This window comes from Crotalus tigris, unplaced genomic scaffold (genome assembly GCF_016545835.1).
Source record: "Crotalus tigris isolate CLP2741 ecotype Arizona unplaced genomic scaffold, ASM1654583v1 scf7180000024340.7048381, whole genome shotgun sequence".
In the NCBI taxonomy this organism is placed as follows: Eukaryota; Metazoa; Chordata; class Lepidosauria; order Squamata; family Viperidae; genus Crotalus; species Crotalus tigris.
The window spans coordinates 2,714,566-2,727,422 of record NW_024100510.1 but is presented as its reverse complement, the minus strand read 5'-3'; the positions used below and the strand labels follow the sequence as shown (position 1 = coordinate 2,727,422).

The 12,857-nt window shown below is 38.1% G+C and overlaps 1 protein-coding gene across 11 annotated transcripts in view; it reads left to right on the top strand.

Moving 5' to 3' along the window:
* Positions 1–12,857, top strand: part of PCNT (pericentrin) — a 138,195-nt gene that overhangs the window by 105,581 nt on the left and 19,757 nt on the right. For 10 of the 11 annotated variants that reach the window (XR_005554654.1, XR_005554653.1, XM_039326405.1 and 7 more), the window contains 4 exons: positions 2,208–2,358; positions 3,773–4,459; positions 6,726–6,982; positions 7,483–7,576. Coding sequence is in view for 9 of the 11 variants with exons in the window: in XM_039326405.1 (XP_039182339.1) it covers positions 2,208–2,358; positions 3,773–4,459; positions 6,726–6,982; positions 7,483–7,576 (1,189 nt within the window). In the remaining 2 variants the exon portion in view is untranslated. The remainder of the gene's footprint in view (positions 1–2,207; positions 2,359–3,772; positions 4,460–6,725; positions 6,983–7,482; positions 7,577–12,857) is intronic. The other variant, XM_039326410.1, reaches the window with a different exon arrangement.

Sequence of the window (12,857 nt, the reverse complement as noted above, 5' to 3'; positions counted from 1 at the left end):
TAAAATCAGCGTTTCTCCAATAGTGTGAGGTTTGCCACATTTTGCTATCAACAAAGATACTTCATAGGAACAAATGAGCCCCTTGTCGGCGTTGAGTGACGATTTTCCAAATAACTTCCCAACAGTGCTGCAACCCTCAAACTTGGCCTTTAAGAATTGGAAAAATGATGCCGGTTTGTCGGCTTTATCCAAATGAATTCTTACCAAATGGTCTTTCAGTCGGGAAGGCTTCATCACTTCATTTGAAAATATTTTCTCACAAAGAAGACAAAATGGAAGTTGTACGTTGGAAGGAGATGGAATGAATCCCAATTTTAGGTATTCCGTCGAATATTGGCAACACTTCCTCTTCTCAGCCATGTTGAGAGGTCTTCAAAATGAAAGGCACTACCTGCAAATTAAATTTTCGACTCCACTGGAACATTAGAAAAACACATGTGGACGTCGATAAACCTAGTTTCAACAGTTACGTTGACATTACAGCTGACGTCATGGGACAGCCACTCAGTATGCGATGTTTCGAAAGAAGCGCTCCCCCCTCCATCACTGCCCATTCTGGCCAAGGGTGCGCCACTGTATGGGTAGAGGCTGCTGCTTAACACACATGAGGATAAGCGATGTGTATTCGCATATGTACGGCATTCTGTATTGAAGCTAGCTGGAGGAACTTGTGAAAACACAGTTCAATCCACTAATAGCGAGTGATCTGATATTTTTGTACGACAGATATACAGTGATTCACTGTATGAAAAAGTCTCAAAAGTGTCCCCAAACTTCTCGCTCCATCCCCCCATATCGCCCCCTTTTCGTTCCTTCGCCCCCGCATCGCCCCTTTTCTTTCCATCGCCCCCAAAAACGAAATTGCCCCCTGGGGGGCAATATCGCTCAGGTTAAGAACCACTTGGTATAGCTCCGGAGCCGCATGCAGCTCTTTGAGCCTTCCCCTGCGGCTCCCAGCCTCCTCTGCCTTTGCAGAGAGAGACAGAGACAGAGAGAGGAATTGCGCTTCCCTGCTTCTCTCTCTCTCTCTCTCTCTCTCTGTGTGTGTTTTTGTGTGTGTGTGTGTGTATGTGTAAAAGAGAGTGCACTCACAGTGTTCTCCGAGGAGCTGAAAAGCTTACTGGGCGGAACTCCTCCCTTCGCTGCGTCTCTGCAGGAAGCAGGAAGGGCAGGAGAGAGCTAGCTAGCCCAGCTAGGCTGACTCAGGAATTCTGGGAGTTGAAGTCCATGAGTCATAAAATAGACGAGGTTGCCTACCCCTGATCTTGTTGGACAACAGCCTGAAGCTTGTCAGGTGAGCAGCAGATAGGAGAGGGGGGGGGGGAGAGAGAGAGAGAGAGAGAGAGAGAGAGAGAGAGAAAGAGAGAGAGGAAAGAGAGAGAGAGAAAGAAAGAGAGCGGGGGAAGAGGAGTGGCAGACCAAGGGCAGATAGAGAGAGAGAGAGACCCTTTTGACATCTAAAATAAAGATAACACTGCATATATCCTTTTTTTAACCTGTGTGTGTTATGTGTGTGTGTGTGTGTATGTATATATATATACACATACATATACATATATATATATACACACACACACATACATACACACACACAAACACACACACACCTATACTAAAGGTAAAAAAGGATATATGCAGTGTTATCTTCATTTTAGATATCAAAATGGTTTTGCGGCTCCCAGTGTTTTGTTTTTGGTGGGAAACGGGTCCAAGTGGCTCTTTAAGTGTTTTGGGTTGCCTACCCCTGGTATAGCATAAAGGCTCACTTCTGAGATTCCTTTAAACCAATTCTAATAATTCCCTCTGTGTGTTTATAACTTTGTTTATAAAATGCCTGCTTCCTACATAAAGAAGTAGTTTTGTTATTTTTATTGTGGTAATTAACTTCATTATTGTTATGATTTCTTATTTTAGTTGACCTATTCACATAGCCCTAATTTTGTAATAATACATACCGTTCCTAGTTTATATTTTCAGCTGTGTGTATATAGAGAAATCATGTTTATATTGTGTATTGATACCAGCATGAAGAAATTCACAAAAAGAAATTTGACTTTTTTTTAACCACTGTGATTAAAATCTATAGTGAAAAATATATTAATTTTATTTTTGTTCAGTCATTAAAGGCCTAATTTCCTGAAAAAAAGAATGATTTGTAGTTAGATTAACAATTTTTATAAATAATATTTTAAAATGTTATGTCATAGTTCTGCATTGGAAAATAAAGAGAGAAGTATTACAGCAACACTTGAGAATTTACAGAGGGAACATCTTAAAAACAAAGAATTACAGATTAAGTTGGATGAAGAGCAGAAACAGCATAAAGTAAAAGAGGATGAAAAATCAAAAGCTATAGAGGTAAAATATGTCATAAAAATGATAATCCCTATTGCTACATAGTTTTTTATATTCTTGTCTTCAACCAAAATACGTTAAATTCAATTTAGTAAATCTCCAAAGCAAACTATTTTTTTTCTTGTTCCCCATTACTAGACATATATCCTTTTCCTGATGAAAAGAAATAATGTCTATAAACTGACTAACTGGGCCCATTAACAAATTCCAGTTAGGCTTAGGCTAGGAGGAATAACTACCTCAAGATCCCTTGTCATGGAGCACTTACCAAAAATTGTATAATGATCAAAGTTCAAACTTGATTCATTTTTTGTTAGTTCGTGCCTAAAAGTGATAACACGTCTTGTTTTATTTTATTTATTATAGTACTAACCGTGATTTTGTTTCAAGCCCCAGCCAGATGATATATTTTAGATAACTTATATAATTGTCACACCCTGTAGTTTGATCTTATATGATCAAATATAAGATACTAACTGATCCTTTAAAAAAATCTGTATGTTCCTTTGCTAGTATATTGTCTCCTCTCAGAAAATGTTCCATGTAGTGTTATTAATAAATCTTAAATATAAAAGAGGACAAAATCATCCAATTGTTTTGTTTATTTGCTTCCAAATATACTTTTATTTTTCTTAGGAAAAATAAAACTCAAATATTTAAAAGACTCCTTTCAATAGTTGTCTTGCAAAGATCATCTAATATTTAATTTTTACAGTAAAGAAAGATATCTGTCAGTGAAAAGACAGCTACAACCAATTCAGTGTAGCAGTTTCATTTTCCTACAAACAATAAAAAGAGAATTTGTTCTGGTTTTTTATCCTATATTTGTATAAAATGTCAATATTTAATACCTCAATGTGTAGAGAAGGCCTTTATTTTTGTATCTCTATTTTATTGTATTTATTGATAAATGTAATGAATCTGGGATAGATAGTCATTGGAACAAGCTGGATCTGAGATTTTCACACATAAAGGATACAGTTAACTTTCCCTTGTTCCCGGCCAATTGCTGGTTATCAGTCATTGTCCATTGTCCAGTCCCAAAATTGTTTAGGAAATAGTCCCTGTTTTCGGCATGTGCTGGCTCTGCATTATTTTGGTGTGACCTTGAGAGGGCTGGAACGTCTCACAGGACAATATGGCTTGGTTTTGATTCCTCCTGGTTCCCTCCCTTTGTCCCTGCCCCCACTGCTCCTCCTGTTATTAATGTCAGGCTGTCAGCTTGCTATGCGTAGTTTAGCAGAATGGCAGTCATGACATAGTTTCTTAAAGACTATACTTCTGTCTGTTTTTCCTAAAGCTGTCTGGACTCAAATCCTAATTTCCATAAATCTCATTGACTACAGTATTAGACTTCATAGATATTCAGGTTTGAATTTTCATATAATTAATGTAAATATATCTTTGTGTTGTACAGGAGTTGCAAGGTGCCTTGGAGTTACAGTGTATTCAGAACAATCAGTTAACTGTGGCTTTAGAGCATGAACAGTCAGCAAATAGTAATCTCCGTAAAGAACTCCAAATTGAACATTCCCGCTGTGAGGCTTTATTATCCAAGGATCAGAATAAACTGTTGGAACTCCAGAAAAATTTAGATATTGAGAAAAAACAAAATGCAGACCTGTTAAATGCCTTGAACCATGAACGTGTTTTGACAGAACATCTGACTATGAGATTAAATGAATGTGGATCTTGTAAACATAAAGATTCATTGCTGGAATTGCAAGCACAGTTGCATTTAGAAAGGTCCAATTCTAGGAAACTTTTTGCTATAATTGAGAAATCACAGCAGCAGATATTTGATTCAAAGATGGAAGAAATGCATATACATTGTAAAGAGTTTCAACAAGAACAAGATCTCCAAAACACTGTTCACATTACAGGGTCAATGATGCAAAATAAAAAACAAGATGTTGCTCATACTTTGGAGGTACAAAGAGAGAAAGAAGCACAAACAAAAAGAGGGTGGAAACAATTGCAGCCTGCTGTGAAATCAACGAGCGATCAACAGATCAGGACAGTACAAGGAGAAAGAAAAAGGGCACAGAAGCAACAAACTGAATGTCACTGTTTAAAGGCACTTCTAGAAGCTCAAGAAAATCAAGTAAGAATATCCTATTTTTGTTGTCTTAGTAGTATAATGCACATAAAGGAATCTACATAGAATTGTAGATTCTGTGGTCCAGCCTGTAGATCAGTGATGGCGAACTTTTTAGAGACCAAGTGCCCAAACCACAACCCAAAACCCACTTATTTATTGCAAAGTGCCAGGGCCGCATCAGCATTGTGGTGCCCTCAGGGTTGGGGGTGGGCGTGGCCCACTGGGTAGGCATGGCAGGATTGGGGGAGATCCAGGGGGTCTCTGGTGGGTGGGGTAATGGGCAGGAGGCTCGTCCTATGGGGTAGGGCAGTGCCATTGCGGTGAGGTGGAAGCAGCTGCTGCCTGACACCATCAGCCCCCGCACACAGAGGCCAGCATGGGAGGGTGTGCTCTACCACCTCTACTCGAGCTTGCTAGCCAGCTGCTTTGTCTCCGGGTGCCAGCGGTGGCCTAATGGACCTGTGCGAGCTGGCGGCAGCGGCACCAAGTGTTCCCACAGAGAGGGCTCTGAGTGTCACCTCTGGCACGCGTGCCATAGGTTTGCCATCACTGCTATAGATCATCTGTGCAAGGGCTATTAAAGTGTTTGGAACAGATAGCTATATAGTCTATATTTGAAGCGTTTGAGTAAAGAACATTAATTGATTGATTGATTAATTTTGATTTGTGTCCTACTTTTATTATTTTTATAAACAACTCAAGGCAGCAAACACACCTAATATGTATTCCTCATATTTTCCCCCACAACAACCCTGTGAGGTGAGTGGGCTAAGAGGGAATGACTGGCCCCAGGTCATCCAGCTGGCTGACTCTTATATAATACAATAAATGTATTTTACACATACATACACACACACACACACATAAAATTAAAAATGATTGGGTCCAAAATAGAACCCTCTCCCTTTGATCCTTCCATTTTCTTCCAAACAGGTTTTCAGCAAGAGAGGACTATAATTGTTAGATATCATATTAATTAAAATCTCCCATTGTCAAGTTTTTAATGTGGCACAGAAGGATTTCTTCCATATATCATGCCTGTCTCCTATTGTCTTCACTTTTATAATTTCTTTCAATCTCTACTTTCTACTTCTTTGATTTCCTATGTCTCCTGCATTGTTGGTGTAAGGTGTGGCAGAACCCGGGGACACAGTTAAAAGAGGGATCACCCTAAAATCCCTAAGTAGCCACAAGCAAACTAAGTCTAACCTTCCTTGAATTTTGTTTACCCTTATCTAACTCCAAGCATGTGTTAAATATCAATTTCAATATTCCTGTGCATAAGCACGAGTACCAATAAATCAGTAATTGGCTCTTCAAGTGTGGACCTGTTCTCACTCCTTGGTGATACATTCAACACTATCCTTCCCCTTTTTCTTCAATTTAATGCTTTCTTATTGAGAATGGTGAGATACTTCCCGGTTCCATGAGATATAGCCTATCTTTTTCATGAGTTCTTTGTGTAAATAGATCCATGATCAAGGAATTCAAAGGTAGCAGCACAATGTGTATAGCTAATTGTTGACTTCTAGAATCCTGTTCCTCTTATCACATGTGAAAGGCTTTTATCCTTATAGATGGAAAGATTAACAAAAACAATATTTATATTTCCATTTTTCTGCCCAGGACTTTGTAGTCTCTGAAAATCTTTTTTGGCATTGTCACTCATGTTGAATACTCAGAGGGATGGTGTCATAGTTCCAACTAATGAAACGCTTCAAAGAACTTCCAGGCATTGTTTATCCTAGAAAGCCTTTATTACAGTGTAACAGAGTATCGGCACAACATGGAGGGATGCCAAGATCTGAATTTCCCTTCCTTTGCACGTAACATTCCAGGCTATTCCCCCTCCCCTTTTTGCAGTCATCATTCACATTTTCCAATCAACCTGAAGGGCAAAGATTCCCTTCCCAAGCAGTCCTTATCTTTCTCCCCCACCACCACCACCATCTGAATTAACTCTAAAAATACCAGACAGTTCTGCATATCTTGTCAAAGCAATAATATCCAATATTAGCAACGTTGACAGATGGTTACTATACTTTGCAGTTTCAGCAACCTGTTTATCATAATCTGGTTGTCCCTTGATATAATACCAGCTTGGCATACTCAGTCCTTATTTTTCTTAGCAAAGAATCATCAACTACCACAAAGTGCCTCTTGTACCCCAAAATGTGTGTGTGTGTGTGTGTGTGTGTGTGTGTGTCTTTATGGATGTTCTATACATTATTGGATATAATACAAATTACTGTATTTTTTATTCCAATAGAATAAGTCCACATTACAATATTTGCAAAACTGTATGAAATTCATGGAATTGCAAAAAATGCTAGAAGATCTGAAGAAACAAGAAATATTATTAAAAAAATATAACCAATTTCCTTCAAGAAATAATTACACTAATTTAACTTTTACATCTGATACTGTAAGATTGCATGTTGAACAACAGATATTGGAAAACATCAGAGAACAACTGGTTCTTGTTGCTGCATTTCTTTCTGAGTTCATATATAAAACTATAGACAAGTGAGTATTCTTTTAGGAATTCTCTTTGTTTTAGAAACATCTTTGAGAAATTGGAGATACAAGGGGAAATCATCAATTCTATCAACTGGACACACTGTCTATACTTTCCAAGAAATATCAGTCTTCCTGGGAAAAAATGTTAACGGCAATACCTGATATTACTGTTTATTAGTGATAGTTAATCAGAAAGCTTGAATTCAGTGATACGCGTAACTGTGCTTTCTGTACTGAATATTAACTGCTTTCCAGATTTCAGGCAAGTGCTGTATAAGATTCCAAGTAGCAGAAATTGTTCCCTGCCCAAAATCATTTGTGAGGTTGGCTGGTGAATATTAATTTTATATGACTGCAAAGATCTATATAAGATTAATTGTTTTACACAAATTTATTATTTTTAGCTATGTTGCTTGAGACTAAATATTCAGAGTTATCTGTTTTTTTGGGACAGCTACTTGTTGCATAGCTACCTGGATTACATTTTTCTGTTTTGTACTTAACAGAACAGTAAGTTGGTCTGCATCAAATGATGAGATAGTTGCAACCTTACTTCATATACTTGAAATCAAAGAATTACTGGCTTTTTCCAAACCTGTGGTAAGAGGATGTATTTTCTTTTCATAAATACCGATAACTATTTAGACTTTAGTTACAATTTATAGAAAACCAGCTAATCTCATGTCTTCCAATAGAATAAAAATATTTTTATTTTATTTTACTTTAATTTATTTATATCCTGCTTTTATTATTTTTACAAAACTTATTGCAGCAAATTTATCCTTTACACTTTCCTCTTCCCATTTTCCCCACAATGACAAAGCTGTGAAGTATCACATCAGTTTTGAATTAGTACTAGGTACAGGCACATCAAAACACAATTTGAAGTTCTCTGCTCAGATTTTTAGTAATAGTAATAGTAGTAAAGTTGGAAGGGACATTGGAGGTCATCTAGTCCAACCCCCTGCTCAGGCAGGAAACCCTACACCATTTCGGACAAATGGCTGTCCAATCTCTTCTTAAAAACTTCCAGTGTTGGAGCATTTACTGCTTCTGGAGGCAGGCTATTCCACTGATTAATTGTTCTCACTGTCAGGAAGTTTCTCCATACTTCTAGGTTGCATCTCTCTTTGATTAGTTTCCACCCGTTGCTTCTTGTTCTGCCTTCATGTGCTTTGGAAAATAGCTTAATTCCCTCTTCTTTATGGCAGCCCCTGAGATATTGGAATACTGCTATCATGTCCCCCCTTGTCCTTCTCTTCGTTAAACTAGACATACCCAATTCTCGCAACCGTTCCTTATATGTTTTAGCCTCCAGTCCCCTAATCATCTTTGTTGCTCTTCTCTGTACTCTTTCTAGAGTCTCAACATCTTTTTTACATCGTGGTGACCAAAACTGGATGCAGTATTCCAAGTGTGGCCTTACCAAGGCATTGAAGAGTGGTATTAATACTTCACGTGATCTTGATTCTATCCCTCTGTTAATGCAGCCTAGCACTGTGTTGGCCTTTTTGGCAGCTGCAGCACACTGCTGGCTCATATTTAGTGATTGTCTACTAGGACTCCGAGGTCCCTCTCACAGTTACTACTATTGAGCATGGTGCCACCTGTGCTGTACTTGTGCATTTGGTTTTTCTTGCCTAAATGTAGAACCTTGCTTTTTTCACCATTGAATTTCATTTTGTTAGTTAGTGCCCAGTGTTCAAGTCTGTCCAGATCCTTCTGTATCTTAAGCCTGTCTTCTGGAGTGTTGGCTATTCCTGCCAGCTTGGTGTCGTCTGCAAATTTGATGAGTTCCCCATCTATCCCTTCATCCAAATTGTTGATGAAGATGTTGAAGAGGGGGGAGCTTCCGGTACGGGGCGACGGCGATGGCGGCTAATTCTTAGCCGTCCAGCTGGGAAGGTGTCAGAATCGCGGAGCCCAGCGCGTATCAGCTGGCCCGCGGTTCGCAATTCCCTTCCCGGGCAAAGGGAAGGGATAGAGAACGCAGGAGTAGAGGTAGAACCCCTGAACCCCCTCTGGATTTATTCCTAGAGGGGGTGAAAGGAGTGTTCCCTCGGAGCTCCTGCTGATCTCCGCCTCCCAGCTGTTTTTGCTTCCTTTGAAGCAAAAGAAACCGCCGCCTCTATCTCCGTGAATATAGCGTCTTGGTGAGTAACTTTTAAAACGGACAGAGCGGATTAAAGGATTTTCTTTTTACAGTTTAGGGCTTTATTTTTTTTTTTTAGTTAGTTTTGGCTAGTTTTGGTTATTTCTCCTTTGTTCTTTTTTTTTGGTATGGAGAGAGGAATTAAGATGGCGTTTTGAAAGTGTCGGAGTTTTTTTTTCCCTCTTTAGTTTTTCTTTATTTTTAAAGGACTGGATTTTAATGATTTTGCTTTTGATATTTTTGCTCTTGGTATTGGATTTTCCCTTTGGCTTTTTTCTCTTTTTCTTTCTTGGATTTTTTTTGGTGCTGTTTTTTTGAAAAAAAAAAAAAAATCTTTTCCTCCTCCCCTCTCTTTGGGGAGAAGGGAAGTGAGAACGGTGTCATATAAAATGGCTTCAAAGAGACAGCTGCCTTCGACAACACCTAAGGTGGTTTCTTCCCCTACAACTCTTACTGCACAACCACAACAACAACTTAAACATGTACCACCGGCTCAGCCACCACCCTCTCCTCCTCTGCCAGGCCTGTCAGCACAAGAGGTTAAAGGTATAATGGGGGATGCTATATCTCAAATGAGAGATGAAATGAAGCAATTTGTTATACAGATTAAATCTGATATTAAATCTGACATTAAAGAAGAGATAAGTGGGATAAAGGGTTTATTAGAAGCTAATAATACCATCTTGCGACAAGATATAGTTGCAGCAGTATCAGGCTTGGCTACGGTGGTGGTGAAGCTGGATGCAAGACTGGAGGAAGTGGAAGATAAAGTTGACTTTTGATGATAAAATTCAAGATGTGGAAAGGAAGGTGGAGACTTCACAAGAAGATATTCTTATGTTTCAGTACAGACAGATGGAGTATGCCTTGAGGATTAGAGGCCTTAAGGAAGATATGAATCAAGATCTGATGGAGATGGTGCTTACTGACTTAGCTGTTGCTCTGAATATGGATAAAGGAGAATTACGCAGAGAAGTGGAAAAAATTTACAGAGTCAATTCTTGGATTGCGAAGCAGAAGAATTTACCCAGAGATGTGGTGATTTATTTTACAAAGAAGTCTCTGCGTAATGAAATTGTACAAATCTTCTATAATAAGAGATTCCAGATTGCTTCTCAAGATATTATTATTTTAAAGGAAATCCCATCAAAGTTTTTAAGAAACAGGAAAGATTTTTCTTTTCTAGCCAATGAGCTTAAAGCTAGATTGATGCCATTCAGATGGGAAATCCCGATGGGTATTGTTCTGAGCCATGCAGGGACGCGTTACAGATTGAATACGGTTGACAAAGCCAGAGAGTTTTACAACACGGTCCTGGGTGCAGGCTCAGCTCCACCTGTTCAGAAATCCTTGAGTGGCAAAGAGTCGGAGCAGCAATCTGAGGCATTAGGTTTGGTCTCCGCTGGGATGCTGCAAGCTGAATTGCAGCGTCAAACGGAGGTTAAAGAGCAGAGAATGACCCGTGCAGCTTACAAACGTAAAGAGAAGGAGCAACGCAAGAAAGAGGCTAAAGATGCTTCTTCTGAAAGTGCATCATTGCTGGTGGGAGGAGCAAGACCCAAGAGTTATGCAACACATGCAGCAATGGCAGATCTCACAGGTGTCTTCTCCGGGCTCCTGGCCAAGGGTGATGGCAAAGTTTCTGACCTGGAATGTTAACGGATTGAATTCTCCTCAGAAAAGGAAAAAAATCTTTTACTATTTGAAGCAACATAACAATGATGTTATTTGTTTACAGAAAACTCACATCTTACATAAGGATCAGAAATATTTAGTTAATGCTCGTCTGGGATCCCATTTTGTATCTTCTGCTCCTGGGAAAAAGGGGGGAGTTGTTATCTATGTGAAGCAAAATTTACCAGCTTGTCTGGTAGAATCAGATCCCCAAGGAAGATATGTGATGATTGAACTTGGCTTATATGGTAAGAAAGTACTCATAGTGGGACTTTATGCACCAAATCAGCAACAGGAACAATTTTATAGGTTGTTACATCAAAAAATAACTTTGCTGGACTATAGATCCGTGGTACTAATGGGTGATTGGAACGGTGTCTTAGATATACAAAGGGATAAGAAAGGCTCTTCTCCTCTTTGTAAACAAGCAAAATTACCTAAAGCTTTTTTTGACATGAAAGAGGACTGGGAACTAAGGGATTATTGGCGGGAATGTAATCAAGAGGAGAGAGATTTCACCTATTTTTCAGATAGACACCAATCCTTTTCAAGAATTGACTTCTTTTTGATTACAACGGACTTATATAATAGAGTAAAGAATGTAAAGATTTTTCCTAGGTCACTGACGGATCATAGTCCAGTTTGGATGGAGCTGACTCAAGAAAAAGAGGAGAGAAGATCCTGGAGAGTGAATGAAAATCTATTCAGACAAGAAAAGAATGTTCAAAAGTTAAAGGAGTGTTTAAAGGATTATTTTGCTTTAAATATGTATAAGGGGACTTCAATGTCAATGGTATGGGATGCAGGCAAAGCATTTATGCGTGGCATCTTGATAAAAATGAATAATTGTCATAAGCGAAAGCAGACTCAGAAACGTAAAGAATTGGAAGATGAAATTAAATTAAAAGAAAAGTCTTTGATTTTAAATCCTTCTGATGAAAGTATTAAAGAATCTGTAAAGTTATTAAGGACACAATTTAATATGTTGTTAGCGGATCAAGCTGCAACCAACCTATTGTTTATGAAACAAAATACATTTTGTAATGCTAATAAGCCAGGGAGATGGTTGGCTTACCAGTTAAGAAAGAAACAGAGACAGAGAATAATAGATAAAATAAATTATCAGGGTAAATTAGTTTCTCAGAAGGAATTGATTAAGAAATCTTTTTTGGATTATTATCAAAAATTACATAAATCTACCAATGTTCAAATTTTAGATATAAATAAATACTTAAATGAGGCTAGTTTTCCCAAATTGACAGAGAATCAGAAACAGGAAATTAATGGTTTAATTACTAAGGAGGAAATTGCATTAGCAATTCAACAATTGAAACCAGGGAAAGCACCGGGTACGGATGGGTTAACAGCTGTTTATTAGAAAGCTTTAATGGAGGAGATGATTCAGCCATTAGGTGATCTTTTTAATGATATTTTACAGGGTCTAGAGATTCCTCCTTCATGGCGTAGTGCTTTTATATCATTGATTCCAAAGGAGGATCAAGATCTTACTTTACCAAAGAATTATAGGCCTATATCTCTTTTAAATGTGGATTATAAGATATTTGTAAAAATTTTAGTAAATAGGCTTATGAGGGTTGTGCATCATCTTGTGCATAAAGATCAATCTGGGTTTATAACTGGAAGATATATGAAAAATAATGTTAGACAAATTATCAATTTATTAGAATATTTAGATAAGAACAACCAAGTTCCTGCAGGGCTGATATTTTTAGATGCTGAAAAAGCTTTTGATCAACTGAATTGGCATTTTATGTTAAGAGTAATGGAAGAGATGAATTTTGGTGAAAAGATAGTACAAGCTCTTACGGTAATATATCAAAAACAAACGGCACAACTTATTGTTAATGGAGGTTTGTCAGAGGTTTTTACAATAGAGAAAGGTACTAGGCAGGGATGTCCATTATCACCGTTGTTGTTTGTTTTAACATTGGAAATATTGTTGATCAAAATCCGAGAGTCGCAGGAAATTAAAGGAATAGAAGTTAATAAAAAAGAATACAAATTAAGAGCTTTTGCAGATGACTTGGTGGTTAC